This window comes from Hippoglossus hippoglossus, chromosome 11 (genome assembly GCF_009819705.1).
Source record: "Hippoglossus hippoglossus isolate fHipHip1 chromosome 11, fHipHip1.pri, whole genome shotgun sequence".
NCBI classification, from domain to species: Eukaryota; Metazoa; Chordata; class Actinopteri; order Pleuronectiformes; family Pleuronectidae; genus Hippoglossus; species Hippoglossus hippoglossus.
In genome coordinates this window covers 13,988,838-14,007,737 of record NC_047161.1, presented here as the reverse complement: position 1 = coordinate 14,007,737, position 18,900 = coordinate 13,988,838, and the positions used below count along the sequence as shown (strand labels likewise).

Sequence of the window (18,900 nt, the reverse complement as noted above, 5' to 3'; positions counted from 1 at the left end):
TTTCACTTTGGTCAAAAATTGTTGTGAACTCGGCCTCGTGCCACGACATCAGAGAATTGAATTGCTTCCTCTCTCTCTCCCACGCACGCTGTTGCTGCTGCATAAAAGAAACAGACCCAAAGCAATCAACTCGTATCCTGCTGAAATTAAAATGCCGGCTATGACTGGTGATCATTTCACAGCAGACGACTGCAACAGGCGAGGGGACAAGCAGCTTCATGTCGCTGTCACTGTGTTAGCTTGGATTAGCTGAATGGTTTAGCTTCTGATACAAAGCAAAACGGCGCTTTCCAATTACGGTGCTTTACAATTGCTATACGCACACATCGCACTTCAGCCAGCCTCATTGGCGATGAATATGAAAATCTGCTTGAGTGACAGGAGTGGAGGGGGGACAATGTATAATGTAGTTTTAGAAACACAGTGCCTACTCTAGGACTTAGAAAGAGGGGAAATCTGAGCTTCTGCAAATGCACATATACTGTACATACCCTCACACATGCAGATTTGACAATCCCACACACATACACATGCACACGAACAACATGCCAAGTGTACAAAACAGAAAAAGCCATAGAACAAGCCTGAGGGTTGTTGTTCTGATGCATTCACTCATTGCCTGGATTTGAACCTTTAACCCTCCCATTCCCTCGCCACTACATCCCTTAATCGCCCATCTGTTCTCCGCCTCCGCTCTTTCTTTCTAAATGCCTGAAACACTCTGGAACGCTGCAATTTAACTAAGCAAAAGTTTTAAAATAAACAAAGAAAAGGAGCATTATGACTAAGCGACGCTGATAGAAAGTCCTCTCGGATTTTCGGCGAGGCAAGGAGGCACAGGAGAGAAGGCAAATGAAAAACAGCAAGCAAGTCTCATCTGATCTTGTTTATAGGACATGGGGTTCTATGTATAGAGAGAAGCAGAACAAAAGGCAGCCAACAGGCAGGGCTGATGTGCTAACATTGATTATTCTCTGTCTGAGGTAAAAAAGGTGTCACCCAGGTAGTATTCTGCACTGATAGAACTGACAGCAAAGCTCTCGATGGCATCAAATTTTCAATAAACGCCGCACATTACAAAATCCCAAACCAGCACCAGAGAAGGGATAGAGAGCGGTGTTCCCGTCCCCTCTCTCTCTTGGTTAGAGGCAAAACAAAAACATCTTTGATTTTTCTCTTTTTTGCTTCCAAAGATACTGAGTTCCTGAGAAGTGACAGTTTTTTGGTGCCCTCCTCTTCCCCCCTTTTTCCATAGGAACAACTACTGTCTAAGCCTGTGACAAACAATATATGTGACACATTTAGAACAAAATGTCTCCAAAAAGGAGTGTTTTGTAGACAGATTTATTGGGCCTTCAAGCGAGTGGAGCTCACAGCACTGGGCAGAGTGATAAAATACTCCAGGCTGACCCAATTGGCAAGTTCTGAAAAACTGCTTTATCTGTGGTTAGAAAGAAGCTCAGCCGTCTGAAAGTCCCGCTATGATTCACAAGAGCTGAAACAAAAACAAAAAGAAAACGACAACAAAAAGAGGACTGAAAAACAGCCAGCACACAACCCTGATAACCACTTGTCTCGAAATTCCGTAAAAACACAATCTGCACCCAACTAGTGTGTAACAACAACATGAAAACCCAGGGAAGCATAATTACACCAATATCATGCTGCAGAGCCCTGAGTGAGGAAGCTGTGTTCTGTTGGATTTTATGGCTGTACGGTAAGTCTCTTTGCTCCGGGAACAAGTTGTGTACAAGCCTTTTTTTATTTTTATTACTCACAATGCATCATGTCCACTAATGAAAGCATCACTACGATAGACTGCGCACAAGCAAACTGTGTGAACCTTGTAATTATGTCAACTAGTTCGAATAAGGATGTGCGGTCACAACCGGGAAAACCAATAAGCTGTTACTGTTCAGTTTTACAAGCCAGGGAAATGAAGTGGTATTTCTGGAAATGTAATCAGAGATTGACCCATGGTGTATGGTTTGCCTAGTGTCTGCTTTTTTTTACACATCTGCCAGTGGACATTGCTGACATGATGAGCGAGGGTTCAGAGGCTCAGCAGCCGCAGGGTTTTTCAGTCGCTCCGTCTTTCTCTAGGTTCAGACGCGGCATGGAAACAGAGAGACCGTCGACATAAGCCTGCCGAAAGCTTGGCAATCCAGCAGAGAGGTCGCTTTATTTCTCTTCCTGTAATTCACTCTCTGCCTCCTAAAGCTGTACACAGTGTTTATTGCATGAGATGTGTCGGTATGGAGGAGCCGTACTCAGCGTGGGAGAGTTGTGGGGTAAACTCACTCGGTGGGGCGTAGGAGGGCTACCTTGCCCAGGCGGAGGATGATGGGTCCTCGTGGGTTGCGGATCTTCTTGACATCTGGACTCTTGAGCAGGGAGAATCGCCTCACCAGATTAAAACCTGACAAAAAAAGGCATTCATCAGCACCCACACAAATAAAGCTCAGAGGAGAATGTATGCCTGCTTGAGTTTGAGTCAGTTCACCACTGATGTTGTGCCTGGCCGTCTGAGGAAACTTCCACTCATCCACTTGTATGGACGGGCATTGTACATCTGCAAAAACAAAGAGATGACACAGAGGTTTTTTTTTACGATTTTAAAGAAAAAGTCACAAAGCAAAGCGCTAAATCCCCCCCGGCTTGTGATGCAAGACTTTGGAGAAGTTATCTCGAATCAAACCTTTCATGCTTAATGCGAGGTGAAATGGACACAGTGAGTGTGAGAGAACCAGCAAATTCAAACACACATACAGTACGTTTGACAGTAATAGAAATATTGATCTAAAAGGGAGTTGGTGAAGGTTGAAGAGTCAAAAGTAGTGTAAAACGCAGGGAGAGAGATGAAATGAGGGCAAAGCAGTGCAGAGAGGAACACAGCCTCGTCTGACGGCTTGTCTGGTGCTGAGCTTGTCTGTCGCTGTAGCCTACGTTTGATGGATATGTTCTCACCCTGTCAAGGGAGGTTACAGAGAAAAGTGTTGCCTGTCAGAGCGGCCTGCCTGACTACAGGGGGGAGACGGGAGATGTGTGGAGAAAAAAATGGGCTCATACAGGTAGACATGGACCCTGTGAATCACTGTGATCCACAGTAAATTGATCTCTTTGGGGCCAAAGACCACGGCCCAGAGAAAAACGTGCAGTTTTTAAAAAAGAGTATTGAAGAAGCAGCTGGAGGTTCCCTGTGTTAACAAATATAATCAATAATGCATGATCATTTTCTCAGAGCAGTGTTGCTATGTGTAATATAAATTAATAGATATTTTATGGTTTTCATTAAACCTTATTCAAGGCTACCATGCATGAGGAGGATGGTGTTTTTTTTCAAATGAGCTTTCCAAAGACAAAAACCATAAAGGTGTAAGGATTGGTTTCAACTGCATGTTGATCTTGTCTAACATTACCCGGCTAACTAGCTGGCAAGGGGCACCGTTAGCCAACTTTAATATTATGTGTGGATACATTTGCCTTTGGAAAAAGAGCTGTTCAAGACCTGGAACATTGAGGTCAAGTGGGTTAGTGTGCTGTATCAGATTTAAGAGAAACAATAGCAGCTTTGTCCCAGTCTTTAATTGGTTTGCTGAAGCAATTCTAAGCCAAAATATTTGCCAATTATTAATTAACCTTATCCTCAAGTTTTTTATTGCACTATAACACTAGAACTGCAGTTCACAAACACCATGTTTTGCACGGGCCATGCAGCTTTAGCTCCTGTTAACAGATGAACCCATTACAAAGATTAAAAAGTCAATCAGAGAACCAGCGGAAGGAGGTTTACAGTTAGCGTTATCGCATTAGCTGAGACAAACTAGCTACAGGTTGTAGAATATGCGAGTGACTACAAATTAAAAGCATATATTTGTTTAATTTAAGTATCAAAATTAAAGACATATTTCATTGTAAACTAAGTACGTAATGTTTGAGGATGGAAAGCCTGACAGATACAGCAACATGTATGCATTGGCTTGACGGTGGATGTGCCCGACGCTTGGTACCAGCGTAATTACAATTTCAGGCTTGACACAATATGGTACCGTGCCATTTTAACTTTACAATGGTGAAGAGAAGTACTCTGAAAATAAAATCTACAACCAGATGAACACACATCAGGTTCAACAGGCTGGCTTTGCATCCTCTGCATTTACGTGATTAGATTGACTGTTTAAAACATGATTCGATTGGCTGGTGCCTCCAATGCAGCATAGAAGTCGAGCTTTGCTCCAATTCTGCCAATTGCAGTGCTAGTAACAGAACTCAATGCAGTTCACCAATGATGTCACCCTTTACAAGTGAATTAATTATCATTCTAGTAGAACTAAAGTTTAGGTTCTTATTCAGATGCAAGGTTTGTTTTATTTAAAGATAAGGAGACAGAGAAGAGTCTGAAGAACAGAGGAACTTTTCTTATACATTGAATATAATAATGCATTTCAAACAAAAAATGTCTTCTGGTCTCATGGATTCAGCGTAATGAAGTTGTTGAGAAATTCTTTGTGATGAAACAGGGAGCGCACTGCAGGGAGAGTTGCCTTGAAGCATGCAAAGGCACTGTCTGTTTCCAAACACAATTTATCCAGGCTGGAAGTCCCATCAAAACGAGGTGAAAGAGTCTCATATAATTACTCAAATAATAAGATCCAACTGACTTTAATTAAGAGTTAGGATTTTAAGGAATTTAATTTCACAGAGGAAGGCTCAAGAAAGAATTAAATCACACTTAGCGCTTCATCAACTATTATCAAGTTCATCACTCGACACCCTGCAGCTTCTGCTCGTCCTGGTTTGAAAACAAAGAGCCCGGCATGCCTCAGTCTGTCTGTACCGCACAGTGTGTCAAAGTCTTATTGCTGTCGAAACTGCAAATTAAAGAGTGGAAAAGGAGACGTCAAACAGTGGTGCTGTGGGACGCTGAGAGGAACCTAAGACGAAGAGTCAAATAAATAGTTTAAATTGAAAGTGACTTCGGGACAATGTAACGGATACAACAGGGAGAAGAGAACAGAAAACATCAATAGGTTTAGTGTCTTCTGAGCCCTATGACACACACTGTGTCTTACATCCTTTTCTCACCCCCACACCACACACACACCCATAAACAAACACAAACATACACACTATCACACATAGTGTAACTGGACTGGTCCATCTTGAACCCTTATCTGCTAACTCAGCTCATGTACACTTTACGCAGCCTCACACACACTCGCCTAGCTCTTATCTTCATGTTTCTTTTATGAAGTCAAGAGATGGTAGGTTTTACCATTCGCCACTGCTTACTCTTTCTTTTTGCCTTTATTGTTCATTTTTCATCACAGCCCCATTTCCATCAGACAGAATCGAGATGAAGGCTCTGTCAGGAATAGAGAGATCCTGGCTGGAGGCAAGTGGGCAGCAACACAAGAGAGAAGTAGGTGGAGAAGAAAAACAAAAAAAGAACAGGGAGAGCGTAAGGAAAGGCAATGGGTGTTGGTGTTACTGAAGGAAAAGCAACTTGCACATCCAGAGCAGGACTCTTGAGGAAATGTTTTTCTTATCAGACTGTGTCAGACTCCAGTCCAACCTGTAGAAATGAAGTTGGCACCTATACTGTATGTGCTGTTGTTTCTTGAATTGCAATTTTCAGACACAGTTTGACAAGCTCATACTCTACATTCTACTGGCTGAGCTATCATCATATCACAAAACACAAAGTTGTTGACTTGCTAACTATAAACGTAAGCATGGTAACATGTGGGTATCAAGCTCAAAGTATAGCTGATGCTGATTTAGTAGAGCCAAAGCTAAAGCAGTGCACTTGAGCGTGTAAAGGACATACAGACGGACAAATGGATGAAAACTCTCCAAAGGGGCAGATTTCAATATCCTACAATATACCACTGAATCTAGACTTGCAGTGCAACAATTTGTGACTGCATACCTTATAAAGTTGACATGGCAAATTTGTTAGAAAACCTTTCCTTATCAACTGGACCGCTTTACATAGCTGACTCTCTAGTTAACTATGTCCCATTGAGAACAATGAGATCATCTGCAGCAAGTTGATGAGAGGTTCCCAACAACAGCCGAAAGAAAATCGGAGCTGCAGCTTTTGTACTTTACGCTGCAAAGTTGTGGAACAGACTACTGCTAGATATCAGAGAAGCTAGTTCAGTGAATGTCTTTAAAAGAAAACTTAAAACATTTCTCTTTACTTCAGCCTCTAAATAGATCTTGCACTTTGCTTTTTTTGGTGCTTCCGAAGATCCGAAGAACAGGTTTAAAAAAAAGCCTGATCTGGGGGCGGTGTATAGTTCACCTGGTAGAGCTGCCGCCCGTGTTTGATTCCGACCCGCTGCCATTTACGCATGTCCCCCCCCCCCCCTCTGTCCCCCCTTTTCACAGCTTACTCTCTGTCCAATCCATCAAAGGTAATAAAAAGCCCCCAAATTATATATATATAAAAAAACTGTCTGATCTGAGTTTGCATGTGGGATTATCCTACTAGTAAACGATTTGTACCTACTTTATAATCATAAATTGAGTTAAATGCTGTGTTTACTTGTTAAAGTGTCCGAATTTTGCTCATGGGAACTAGTTCTACATAGAGCTCAGAGGACGGATGATATTTTAGTGGACTCTTGCACTTTGGCAGAGGACACGCTGCAGAAGTTGAACCCCATTTCCTCTCAAGCTGTGATCAAAGCAACACATTTGCTTGTTGACAAGCTAATTAGCTCAAAGTATGAGTGTCACTCCAGGATCCCGCTAGTAGCTGCATGTAGCCTTAAAGAGATTGGATGGTCTTGGCCGGGTTCACTTCCTCTTTGATGGGTTGTGTTTGAATCTTGCCAAAGCAGGTAACGATACTACACTGGCAGTCATGCAGTACACTGCTGCGTGTGCTCCCTCAAGTCTCCACCTTGCCAAACATACAAATTCAGGAAATTTTAGGTCTTAAGCAAAATGAAACGCCACTTTTTAATAGATACTGTACAGGCTTACACTTCATTTGGATGGTAAACAAGTGAAAAGGTGTCAGACAAGGACACATCTGGAGGATTTGATTATATGATTCAGTATGCAGTAAGTAAGGAAACTCGTATATAACCTTAGATCAAAGACCACTCAAAGATACACCACTCAGAAATGTGTACTGTATATGTGCAAAATCCCAGCTGCAATACGTAATGTTACCTTTTACATTGTAAACTTTAGAAGGTTTAGGAATCCATAGCCTCATCTCTGATTATCTTGTTGTGGCCAGAGTTTACTGAAACCAACTGCGTCAGAGTTTCAACTCTGTTTTCAAAGTTGAACACTTGGCAGAGAGCTTTCATTTGGGAGAAGAGGTCAGAAGTGGTCTCACGGTGTTAGAGAGTGTGTGGTGTGTGCAGGTGGTTGTTCAATGTGCTTTACAATGAGGCTTTCTAAGATAATTGGCCTTGTCTGCTGATTAGCAGAAAGTCAGAGTCAGGAGGAGTCGTCTAGGTCCGGGGGCTGTTAAACACATGCAACATGAGGGAAGGAGAGGGGCATGCTGGCTTGATGATTCAATGGGATGATTCAACGTAGCCTATCTGCGGTTGAAATGGGGGTATAACAAACTGAGAGGGTGATTAAACAAGGGAGGGGATGAGACAGTGTGTGTCTCACTTACCCTCTCGGCCAAATGAGACAGACGAGAGGGAACATTCCTGGTGGTTTTCCAGAGATAAAACTGCAGTACAGAGGAGTGGAAAGGCTTAAAATGCTGCACTTAGAGTGGGATGAGCTCACTCATTTTCCCCTTGTAGGCCTCTGGCCCACATTCAGTGCACTCTCACGAGCACACACACACACACACACACACACACACACACACACACACACAGACTGAGCTCAGGACATGCACATTCACAAGATCTTCACAACAATAAAAGAAGACACGTCATGCAGAATACTCAGCACTTTTCAGAACAGGGATTGTGCTGTTTCACTGGTATTCTGTGTAGGCACATACTGGTTAGTGACGCTTGTTGAGAGCATCAGATGAAAAGGCAAAGGACAAAAAACTGGCATATTATATTTCTATGCAGATGGGACTACATTCTTAAATACTGAGCTAATGCTTAAAGTTATTGCATTCTAATTAGGATATTTTGCAGGTAGGTGTGATGTAACTAGACATATTTTCCATGGAGAGTAAAGACATCATGGGACAGGTTCATTCATGAAGCAGCACTCCTGAGGAAGCTACAACCGTTTTGCTCGAGTTCATTTCTTGCCAGCGACGATCAGACAACGCCTTCTATAAACTCCAAACTAGCCTGGTCACGCCTTGCCCATACCCATCAGCCCCGAACATTGCCGATCAGCAATGGGATCTGTTTCAATCGTCTAACATGCAAATGTTAACATGGTTCACTAATAAAATGAACACGTAAAGCTTCATAAGTCTAATTTATATTTTAAAACAATGGATACAACAAAGGATCAAATCACTAGTGTTAATTTAATGGGCTTGTTCATTGAAACAAACCTATATAAATATAGGCAACTGATTTCCACAAAAGCGCTGGTGAATATTTTTCACAGGAGTGGGTGGAGACCAAAACAGAGCTAAAATAAGAGTACATGTTGTGCACATAACATTTGTTAGGTGGCCATTAACAGATTAATGTCATTGTCCTGTTAGTAGATGAATCTTCACCCTGAATCCTGAGTGCTCTGGATATCTGGAGTATGTGTTAACTTTGCTGCATTGAGATTCCCCTCAATACTGACCAGTCTACCAGCTGCAAAAACAATCCCACACCACGATGCTCCCATCACTATGCTTCACTGTTACAACAGTTGGAAATAAGGCCAAACAGTTCAATCTTGGTTTCATCAGACCAGAAAATCTAGTTTCTCACACTCGGGCTTCCATCTGGCCACTCTGCCATAAAGCCCAAATTGGTGAAGTGCTGCAATGATTGTTGTCCTTCCAGAAGATTTTTTTTCCCCATCTCCACACAGCATCACTGGAGCTCAGCCAGTGACCAGTGAGTTCTTGGTCACCTCTTTTACCGAGGCCATTCTTCCTAGATTGCTCAGTTTGACCGGGCAGCCAGCTCTAGGCAGACTCCTGGTGTTTTCACACTTCTTCCATTTAAGAATCAGACCACTGGGCTGTTGGGAACCCACAATACAGCAGTCTTTAACTAACCTTTCCGATCTTTCTGTGCCTCCTCCGAGCTTTGGAGGCAGTCTCTTCAACATCATGGCTTGGTTTGTGCTCTGATATGCATTTTCAGACCTTAAATTAACCTTATGTTGGCAAACGGGTTCCCTTCCAAATCATGTCCAATTTCTTGATGTTAAAACAGGTGGACTCAGATCAAGGCGTAGAAACATCTTGAAGATAATGAATGGGAGGCAGCTGAACTTCATTTCAAGTGTCATAAAATAGGTTCTGAATTCTTTAATGTGTTTCTCTTTTTGTTTCAAAAGACAAAACGTTTTAAAATTTCGCAATAGCTTTGTCGTGATTGGATAAAATGCCTTGAAACAATTTTTTAGGCTGCAACATAACAGAAGGTGGAAAGAATTCAAGGGCCTTAATCATTTCTGACTGGGCTGCTTCTGTTGCTGAATGCTTGTCCTCTCCAACTTCTGTTTCTGTGTAAACGAGCGTATTACTACAATTCATTGGCACTAAAACTCACACAGCTCAGCTCAGATTCAGACAGCAGAAGCCTGAGTCAATATAAGTCAATATATATATCCATTACTTTAGACTACATAAGGTGCACGAAAAAAACACATCAGCAACACTTTGCTAAAGGCAGTTCCTCTCAGCATTTTAATTTAGCAATGGGGACTAGTCTTTCTGGCTGATACACTGCAGAACTGCGCTGCAATCCCCCAGCTTGACTCTTCCACACTAGTTTTACTTAAAACTGCTTTCCCGCAGTTATGTCAGCAAATTACCAGTAAGAAGAGATTTGGATGAGTCAGAGGAATAGTGATAGTGTGGTGACGGCTGTTGTGCTGCACTTGAAAAGGCACTTTCTTCCAACCACTGGAGTAGAGGGCTCAGGGGAGCTGCAAGCTGACTCAGTCTCATCTGAGAAGCTTTGTAAAGGGTCTCCCTAGGGGGACCCCCCTCATTGACAAAGCTCCCCCCAGAGCACCACAAGCTATGGAGGATTTCTCAGCCCCCGAGTGATACTGCAGAGTCGGCCCCTGAGAGCACGCTGACGATGTGATTCGGGAGCATGACAAAAAAAAAACTTGAACAGTAAAAGAGATTTCTATTCACCTCTCTGCCTATTGATTTCTTGGTTGTCTGTTTCTGTCTCTGTAGCACACACACACACACACACACATCTGGATACAAATAGAAACATCTGCCTATTCTTTCCAACATACTCTTTCAACATGCTTTGCAGTGTCATGCAGAACACAGATGTTTGAAACTCATGTTTCTCCTTGAAAAAAAAAAATAGTAAAGCCTTGTCTGATTGAAGGCTCATGAAGAGGAACACAACCGCACATGGTAAACACGCACGCCTCTTTGCCCCCAACCTAACCACACAGCCACCAGCGGCAACCAGCATCAAATGCACATAAACTGTAATTACGCTCCATTTTCAATGTAACCTTGGGCTCCGTCGCACACACAGAGACACAGATGGACACAGTTTCCATCACATCACAGATGGGTTTCAAACCATGATCAGTTGGTCAGGCATACGGCTCCAGCTTAAAAAAAAATCAACTTTCAAAAGGATTGCTTTTGTCCCAGAAGGCATTGCTTTTGATCCTTTATGATTTTTTTGTCATCATATAAATGACGATGTAAGGACTTTTCCGAGAAACAGTTGTTTGAGAGCAGTTTTTGTCGCCTTTTGTTCACAGCTTTTGTAGTGGGAAGCAGTAATGTTAAATTAAATAAATAAAGGAGTTTACAGCTCCATGGAGGCTTCAGATGTAAGGCAATTATTTAGCGATTTAACAATTTAGCATATTCATTTTGGAAGGAGTACTACTTTTATTTTAAATCTCTTTTTTTGTGGTGATCACAGAGAATTAGAAAAATGTATAAATTGAAACCGCTCCCTCAGCACAAATGTAAAGTTACAGCCAGCAGCTACTTAGCTTAGCATTGCTCCTCAGAAGGTCTTGTCTCCCAAGTAGCAAAGCAACTCGTGTACCAACATTTTTGCAGACTTTTACATGTTTTCCGACTTGAGGTGGTGTTCGTGTGAATTTTTTCCAGTCAGGAAGTCATTTTTCCAATTATTCCTGAATGTACCTTGAACAATGGACTGGAACACAAACACACACTGACTAAGCTAGCTTCTTTACCCTATTTCCAGCCTTTATGTGAGGCTAACCACCTACTAGCAGTAGCTTCAAATAAAACGACCAGGAATGGAAGCGCTAACCATATTCTCATCTTATTCTCTTCCAAGACTTGTTGAATTGTACTTCAAAGCATCTTGTTCCTTCTAAATCCAACATACTTACCACACAACACCACTGTTAAGAGTTGAACCAACTCACCTTGCTCCGATGTCAGCGTGTCGCACGATCCAAGGCTGAGGGCCAGCAGAGTCAGAGAGGAGCAGAGGAGCCACATGGTTTCACTCGTCCGTCGAAAAACACCTCACCTCGGGCCACCAGCTGATGGATGAACAAGCAGAAAAAAAAAGAGAAAGTCAGTACCTGTCTGTGTTCCTGTCTGCACGGCGTCCTTTACCTCTGACGACAGCTGCACACAATGCTGGACTGCTAAATAGACTTTGATGTATATTTATGAGTCAGCCATAGTTGGTGTGTTAATTACGTGGTGTGACGTGGGCTTTGTTCGTGGCATATGAATGAACTAGAATGTCCTCCATTAGGGAGTGTAACTCTGTAAAGTCTGATCATAGTCATTATCCTGTCCATCTGGTTGGCCTTTGACTGGGCAACCGCGACACACGCACACACACACACACACACACACACACACACACACACACAAGTGTAGATAAGACGAGTAGAGTACATAACAATGCACACATGTGTTGAATCTAAGCAATGAAGCCATTCTTTAAGTCAGGAAGAGAGTAAACAAATACCTACTGCATATGCCAGACAACAAAGCAACGTGCACACATGAAAGTAAAGTGATTTACATGCAGACTGGCTGGTCCAGAGTCAAACAGACAGTGGGGCCAAAACCCACAAACACATCTGGAGACTATTCCATTGGAGCCGTGGTTCTGTTGCAGCAGATGCTGCCACGTGGCCTAACAACAAGCACACACATATACGGACACACTCATGCACAGATTAAGATGCTTGCCACGTCTAGGTAATCATTGTATTCCATCTCCACAGCCCCTCTGCTTTACTAAAACACACACAAACACACGCACACACATACACACACACACACAAGAATGCGAGCACATGCACACGCCGCCCACTCCGACTCGCACAAACACATCCCATCTGACCTGGACTTGCCCTCAGCATGTGCGAGGACCCCATAACTCTGCAGTGTTTACAGGAACAGCGGGACCCTCGGGGCGGGCAGGCGAGCAGACTGTGTCTCTGTACACACACCTGTCCCGTCTGCCAGGAGAAATGATCCCCACACTCCCCCAGGGGTACACAATGTGGTGCTCCTGCCCGGCCGAGGACACGGTGTGAATACCACACTGACCCGGCTGCCTGCAGTGTGCTGCTGCTAACAGACAATCTGGTGGAGGACAGGGTTTCAAATTATCCCCGGAAATAACAAGGGAAGCTCGACATGCCCCACATTGTGAATTATGCATCCAGGTTTTGGGGGGACTGCTGACTAAAGGTGTAGTTGCTTTTTCTTGTTTTCTTATGTTTTAAAGGGCCGGGTTAGCATTTCATGAAAAGAACAGGAACTTTTTGCAATCCTACTATGGTGTGCAAAATTGTTGGACACAACAATGGACCCCTTTTAAGTAAAAGTAGACAGCAAGAAGAAGAGTTTAATGGGTGGAAGGTTAATTAAAGCTTTAAACGCCTTCGTGCCATTAATACAGGCTTCATGTCACATATTCACAGTAATAAGAAAGTTCACCCAGTGAGTAATACATAATACATCACAGGCCAGAGAACACGGGCTGAATGAAAAGTTACAGCTCGTTGTTATTATTATCTGGCATTAATCCAAAACAATTTAATAGGCTTCCCTAATATGAGTTACTACGGATGTGTCTCTTTCTCCTTTGGTCGCCGCACTCAGTCCGCAGCTCCGTGGCCACCCAGCTGACTGCAGCAGATAAAAGCGGGGTCAGCGGGGCTGGCAATGAGCCCGGCAAGCAGGCAGATCAGGTCACCGAGTACGAGGCCAATACAGGAAGGAAAACAACGCCAGAATTGAAAGTCTTCCAACACAAAAGGGCTTGAGGACACGTGCGCTGACAACACCGAGAATCACTACGCAGAGACCAAATGTTTCGAAATGTTGAAGACAGCAGGCCTCACTTTAAGATCAAGAGCTGTTCAGTAGTTCCAGGAGTCCTTATCGGCTCTGGGTCCAGACCTATTTTCTACTTGACTCCCTGTACTACCATCAGTTCTAGTGCTTTCTATGGCTTGAATACATTGACAAAAGTGGCTCTGATACTGTCCTCCATAACAATGGAGGCAATTTGTGCTCTGTGCTGAGCAATTTTTGTTGTCACACATTTCATCATCATTGCCATCACTTACAGAACAACAGCACCAACCGAGGCCTTGTAGAGGAACACGGTCTGACAGAATTAAATGAAACATGTCCTCTCTGTGGATAGACAAGAGGATTGCTTATTAGCCACCCAGACACGGATGATTAAATAACAGAAGCTAACATTTTACTTTTTTTGTCCGTAATACGTAAAAATGTGAGAACCTGGCATAAATATATCAGCCATGTAATATATGAGGGTTCACTGCTTTTCCAGCTGTCTCTTGATCGAGCATACTGCAGCAAGAAGATTGACAGACAGCTCGCTCACAGGGTATCTGCTCCCAATTTACCCAGCGCTATCTCACACACACAAACACACACAGAGCACAGAGTGGTTTCGGTGCAGGGCTGTGAAAACAATCTCCCGATCGGTATATGGGGTCGTCACCCAGAATTAATCCAACGGAGAAAGTCCTCTCTCACAGTGGATATGTAGGGTATTGCGGTAAAAGTTGACTGGGATGCAGGAATAACAAGGAAAGGCTTGAATAATAGGTGGACAGGTACATATGCATTCATTCATATCTGATGGTTAGAGAAGTTGCAGAAATGTGGTCGGAAAGACTAAACAAACAGATTGTCAGGCAAACAGGTAGAGAGAAAAAACTTCATAATACGAATATCGCAGGAGGATAAAGACGTGCCATACACGTAGAAGATGCGGGTGTTGATGTGCTTTTAACATAAAATATATGATTTCCGAAATTACACGTCATGTCCTGCCTCCTCGTGGTCTACACATGTGCCACCCCTCTCCTGAATGTTCCAGACATTTCCAGATTGTCGTGAACATGTCTGACCCAGATACTCTTCTGCTGTGTTCTTCATGTGTGAATCTCAAACTCTGGAAAATGTCCAGACCCCAAAGATCATGTCCAAAAATAGTGCTGTGTTAGCAACAAGCATTTGCTAATTATGACTAAAAGGAGGTGTGCATTTCCACACTGGTAATTATGTCATTACTTAAGTATTGTACATTAGATGTTGACCTGATGATGGTGCTAGAAGAAAAAAGTCAAAGCATCACCAAAGGTCACAATTGCAATTATTCCTGAGTGGAAAATGAATGTCTTTTTCTGTTCCATTTCAGTCTAGACCAAGTTGGTTGACTGACAGACAGATTGGACGTTGACATCTTTCAACAGACTGTCAAGATTTCCAGGATTTGTCATTTTTTGCTGATAGTTTTTAAGACTGTCAGAAGCTTCTACTTGCTGTAATTCTGACTTGTCGTCATGAACGCAGCAACACATAAACCTACACCCTGTGGAGCTTCCGATGTGCTTCAGGCTAAAGCTGAGACTGCACTGCATTGTCCCGGCCTAGATAACACACTCCAGATATCCAGATAACCGATGGCCAGGAGCAATAGGAACTTGGAAACTCGTAAAGGCAATATCCAACTTGTATGACATGCAAGTTTTTACTAGTCTAACATTCTAGGCAGTGTTCAAGGCCTTTACATGAATAATTATCCTGACTGAGAAGCAGACCAGTACAGCTGCAGATTAGGAAACACGTAGGGAGAATTGAACACAAACACTGACCTCTTCCAATGCCACCAACACTTTTTTATGCACTTACGTTAAGTAATTATGTAAAGTGTGCTCCACTGTGATGACGTGAACTAGTCGGAGTGTGGGGCCCGTGCTATGCATGGCAGTCGGCCTTCAGCAGGGAAGACGCCAGCTGCTTTTCATCAGGTCGACTTCACATTTCTGATCGTCCAACGCTCACTTCACCGCTTAACTGAGTAAAAGCAAAGAGTCAAGTGGATGACACGATTTGCTGCAGGCGAAGTGTGGATGATACAATTGGCTGCAGGCCCATAACAAAGGAAGCAAGGAGGCACACATCGCATGTGTAGCCTGCAGCAGGTTAAAGTGAGCGACACTTAACATTTAGTTAAATTCAAGGACAGCCGCTTGTAATGTGAACAGGGCAATTTTCCAACTGTTACTGCAGGAATGACCCTCAGTTGTGGAAGTTGGGTGATCTGATCAGACACGTCTCTGAAGAAGTAGCTCCCTGGTGATTATAAATAGGTGCAAAATTGAACTCTTCCAAATTTTGCAAAGGGAAAGACTGACTCACAAAAAGCTCTCAAGAGCCCCCTAGGGTGCTTTTAGTGGGGGTGGGGGGTGCAATGACAGGATGCAAAAGCCAGCGAACATGGGATGGCTGAGTAATGAGGAAAGCAGATGTGTCTGTGGCATTCAAGCTTCCTCCTCAGCACTTTGTTTTCTTTCAGAGGTTGTGGAAAAATAGTTTTTTGGAGTTTGGTTACTGATCTCGGAACAGTGCAAATGCTCAGACATGACTTTCCTTGAATGACACGCATGTAGCAGAAACTAAACGGCTCATAGGAGGATTTTTGCCACTGGGGTTGAATGCAAACTACGAAGATTGACAGCAACAACCACATCGTGTGCTGCAGTGAAGCCTTGATTAGACATTAAAGGCAAATCTGCATCTTTTTTTTTTATATATACCAACTTGGTTCATAAGTTTGTTTGTTTTTCAAAAGTCCAAAGCAGAATAAAATACTTTCATATATCTCCAAAGGCCACGCAGCAGAAATAACTGTAATGATCTCCTCTGGGAGAGAGTGGTTTTATCAAACTTATATTTTATGGGTTTCGGTTTCTATAATCACAGTCTTCAATAGTGCAAACTGTGATAATACCCTTAGGTGTTAGAGTTACAGTGTGTTTGTGTGTCTATTGTGCTCTATGGTGAACTTGCAACAACGTTCTGGTATTAGTATATAATAGTATGTATACAATATAACATGTCCATTTCCAGGTGCTGTATAAAGTCTGCAGCCTGTTGCAGCCAAAGTTTCGCAATAAAGTTTCACTACAGCCACTTCACAAACTGCACTCTGAAAAAGTAACGCTCTCACTTTTACTCCACCAATAAAAGCCATACCTTCAACTACAGATCAATCCACAGATGTGCGTCCACATTAATCCGGGAATAGATGCGCGTAAATATCCAAGGAAAACTCCAAACGCAATCACATGTAATCCAGTGGGAGTTTTCGTGTCCCCTCTGACTTTTTTTGTTAAGGCTTCTCCTTCCACGGAGAAAAGGGAGAAGAAGAAAAGAAAAAAAAAAAGTTTGTGCAAGATAGTCCGTGTCCAACTTTCCCCCTCCCCTCTTTCTCTCTCTCTCTCTCTCTCTCTCTCTCTCTCTACGCTGCTGCACAAACCAAATCCCCAGTCTCCCTCCCTCACCTTCTCTTTGCTTTTTCTGCGCTTGTGTCTCAGTTTCTCATTACTTGTTCTTGTTCTATTCCTCTGTCTCTATCTCTTCCCCCTGTCTGACTTTCTTTTAACTCCCCCACACACCCTTTTTTCCCCCTCTCTCCCTCTGTTCCCCCTCCCCTCCCTGTCTAGGAGATCCCACAGTGAAATCACCTTCTCCACTGAGCTATAGGAAAAGAGCCTGGAGCAAGTCTCCAGTCTCAGGCCTTCACCCTGTTTACCCCTCTACCTTCATCTTCTCCTCATCTTCCTCCCTCCCCTTCCTCTCTCCGCCTTAAGTCTTAAGGAAGACTTGCTTCCATTCTGTGAGGGTGAGGGCGCTTCATTAATACAGGAGCTGCGAGCGATGGTGGCCCCACCGGTGCATTATTGAGAGGAATTTACTCCATTAAAATTAATGAACTTGCTTATCAGACTTTACCTTTGATTGAAGTCCGGCTCCACAGCTTCCGTGTTGTTTTATCAGTGGCTTTTATTGCTTCCAATCCATAAAGTGGCCTCGGTTGTGACCATTCCGACACGTTTGTCTTAATAGCTGCATAAATTCCACCTTTATTGTCAGTAAAGTAATAGTTCGGGAGGCAAATAAATATCACTTTGGTTTGATTTATGCGTGCATCTAGCGCTGCTGTGGCCTGATAGGTGCTGAGGAGTGCTCACGTCGTCGAGATATTTATTTCTGTCTTCTGTCGAGAGGTCAGCCGCTCAACCGAGCAATTATCTGTCACTCTCTCATTAGCTTTAACCTCCACCTCATAAAATAAAAAGTGTAAACAGTGTTGGTAAGAAAGTGGGTGCAACAAAAAATGTAGATGCTGTCAGACAGAACTCTGGATATTCTCCAGAGGGGTTGTGTGTGAGAATACAAATGTACTTTCTCCTCCCCTAGTAAAAACTCCATGTCGGATAATGTCCGAATGAGCCCAGCCATCTCCCCCCAGAGGATTCACCGCGAGCGAGTGGGCATGTTGATGACATTTCTATGACAGACACAGAAATGAAAATTACAAAATGAACACAAATATCTCAGGGTGAGTTTGTGCCACACATGTAGACACCGATGAAGAAGCCAAGAGAGCTTTAGGTGATGAAGGCCGACGCAAGGTGCCACTGTGCCGTAAAACAAATCATGTCATAAAAGGCTGCTGCTCGCCTCCTGACAGGAAAGAAAAAGAGGGACCATACTACACCTGTGTTGCGCTCCCCCCACTGGCTTCCTGTTCGTCACAGGATCCATTTTAAAATTGTATTGTTAACTTTTAATACTCTTAATGGACCGGCACTGCCTTACCCAGCTGAACTTACCCACAGGCTCATAACCAGAGGCGATCGAGCCTTTGCAGTAGCTGCCTCAAACTTGTGGAACAGCTTACCACTCCATATTAGATCTGCCCCCTCTCTAGCACACTTCAAATCATTGTTAAAAACACATCTCTTCTCTTTGGCCTTCTTTTCGAGTTGAGAACGTTTATATCCAATTAGATATTATTTTATATTTTATTTTATTTCATTTTATTTTTACTATTAGTATTTTGATGTATTGCGTGTTGCTGTCTCCTTGTTGTACCGAATGCTTTGTGAAGCACTTTGGTCAACCAAGTTGTTTTAAATGTGCTGTATGAATAAAATTGACATTGACATCGTCTTCGCAGAATTTACTGTATACGTTATGCCCTGTATGCTGCGCCAACACTCACCTGAACGCTCCAGAGATTTCTGTGCTCTTGCGAACACGTCTGAGCAGAGATTCTCCTGCTGCATTGTTCATGTGTGAAAGGCAACCTTCAGAAAAAGTCCAGACCCAACTGTGCAGCCATGCTCCGTAGTTCATGCCTGAAATGTGGCTTTAGTTACTCCAAGCAAGGCCTCTTTGACTCGAGGATAAAAGGAACAGGAAACAGGTTTTCGGCTGCA

General features: G+C 43.1%; 1 protein-coding gene across 3 annotated transcripts in view; it reads right to left on the bottom strand.

The window, feature by feature from the left end:
* col16a1 (collagen, type XVI, alpha 1) overlaps nucleotides 1–16,908 on the bottom strand; it is a 67,661-nt gene extending 50,753 nt beyond the window's left edge. For 2 of the 3 annotated variants that reach the window (XM_034599376.1, XM_034599375.1), the window contains exons 1-4: nucleotides 16,649–16,907; nucleotides 11,524–11,643; nucleotides 2,504–2,572; nucleotides 2,302–2,419 (exon numbers count right to left, since the gene is read on the bottom strand). In XM_034599376.1, coding sequence (XP_034455267.1) covers nucleotides 2,302–2,419; nucleotides 2,504–2,572; nucleotides 11,524–11,599 — 263 coding nt within the window. In that variant the 5' untranslated portion in view covers nucleotides 11,600–11,643; nucleotides 16,649–16,907. Of the gene's footprint in view, nucleotides 1–2,301; nucleotides 2,420–2,503; nucleotides 2,573–11,523; nucleotides 11,644–16,648 lie in introns of all 3 variants that reach the window. The other variant, XM_034599374.1, reaches the window with a different exon arrangement.
* Between the last annotated feature and the right edge of the window lie 1,992 nt (nucleotides 16,909–18,900).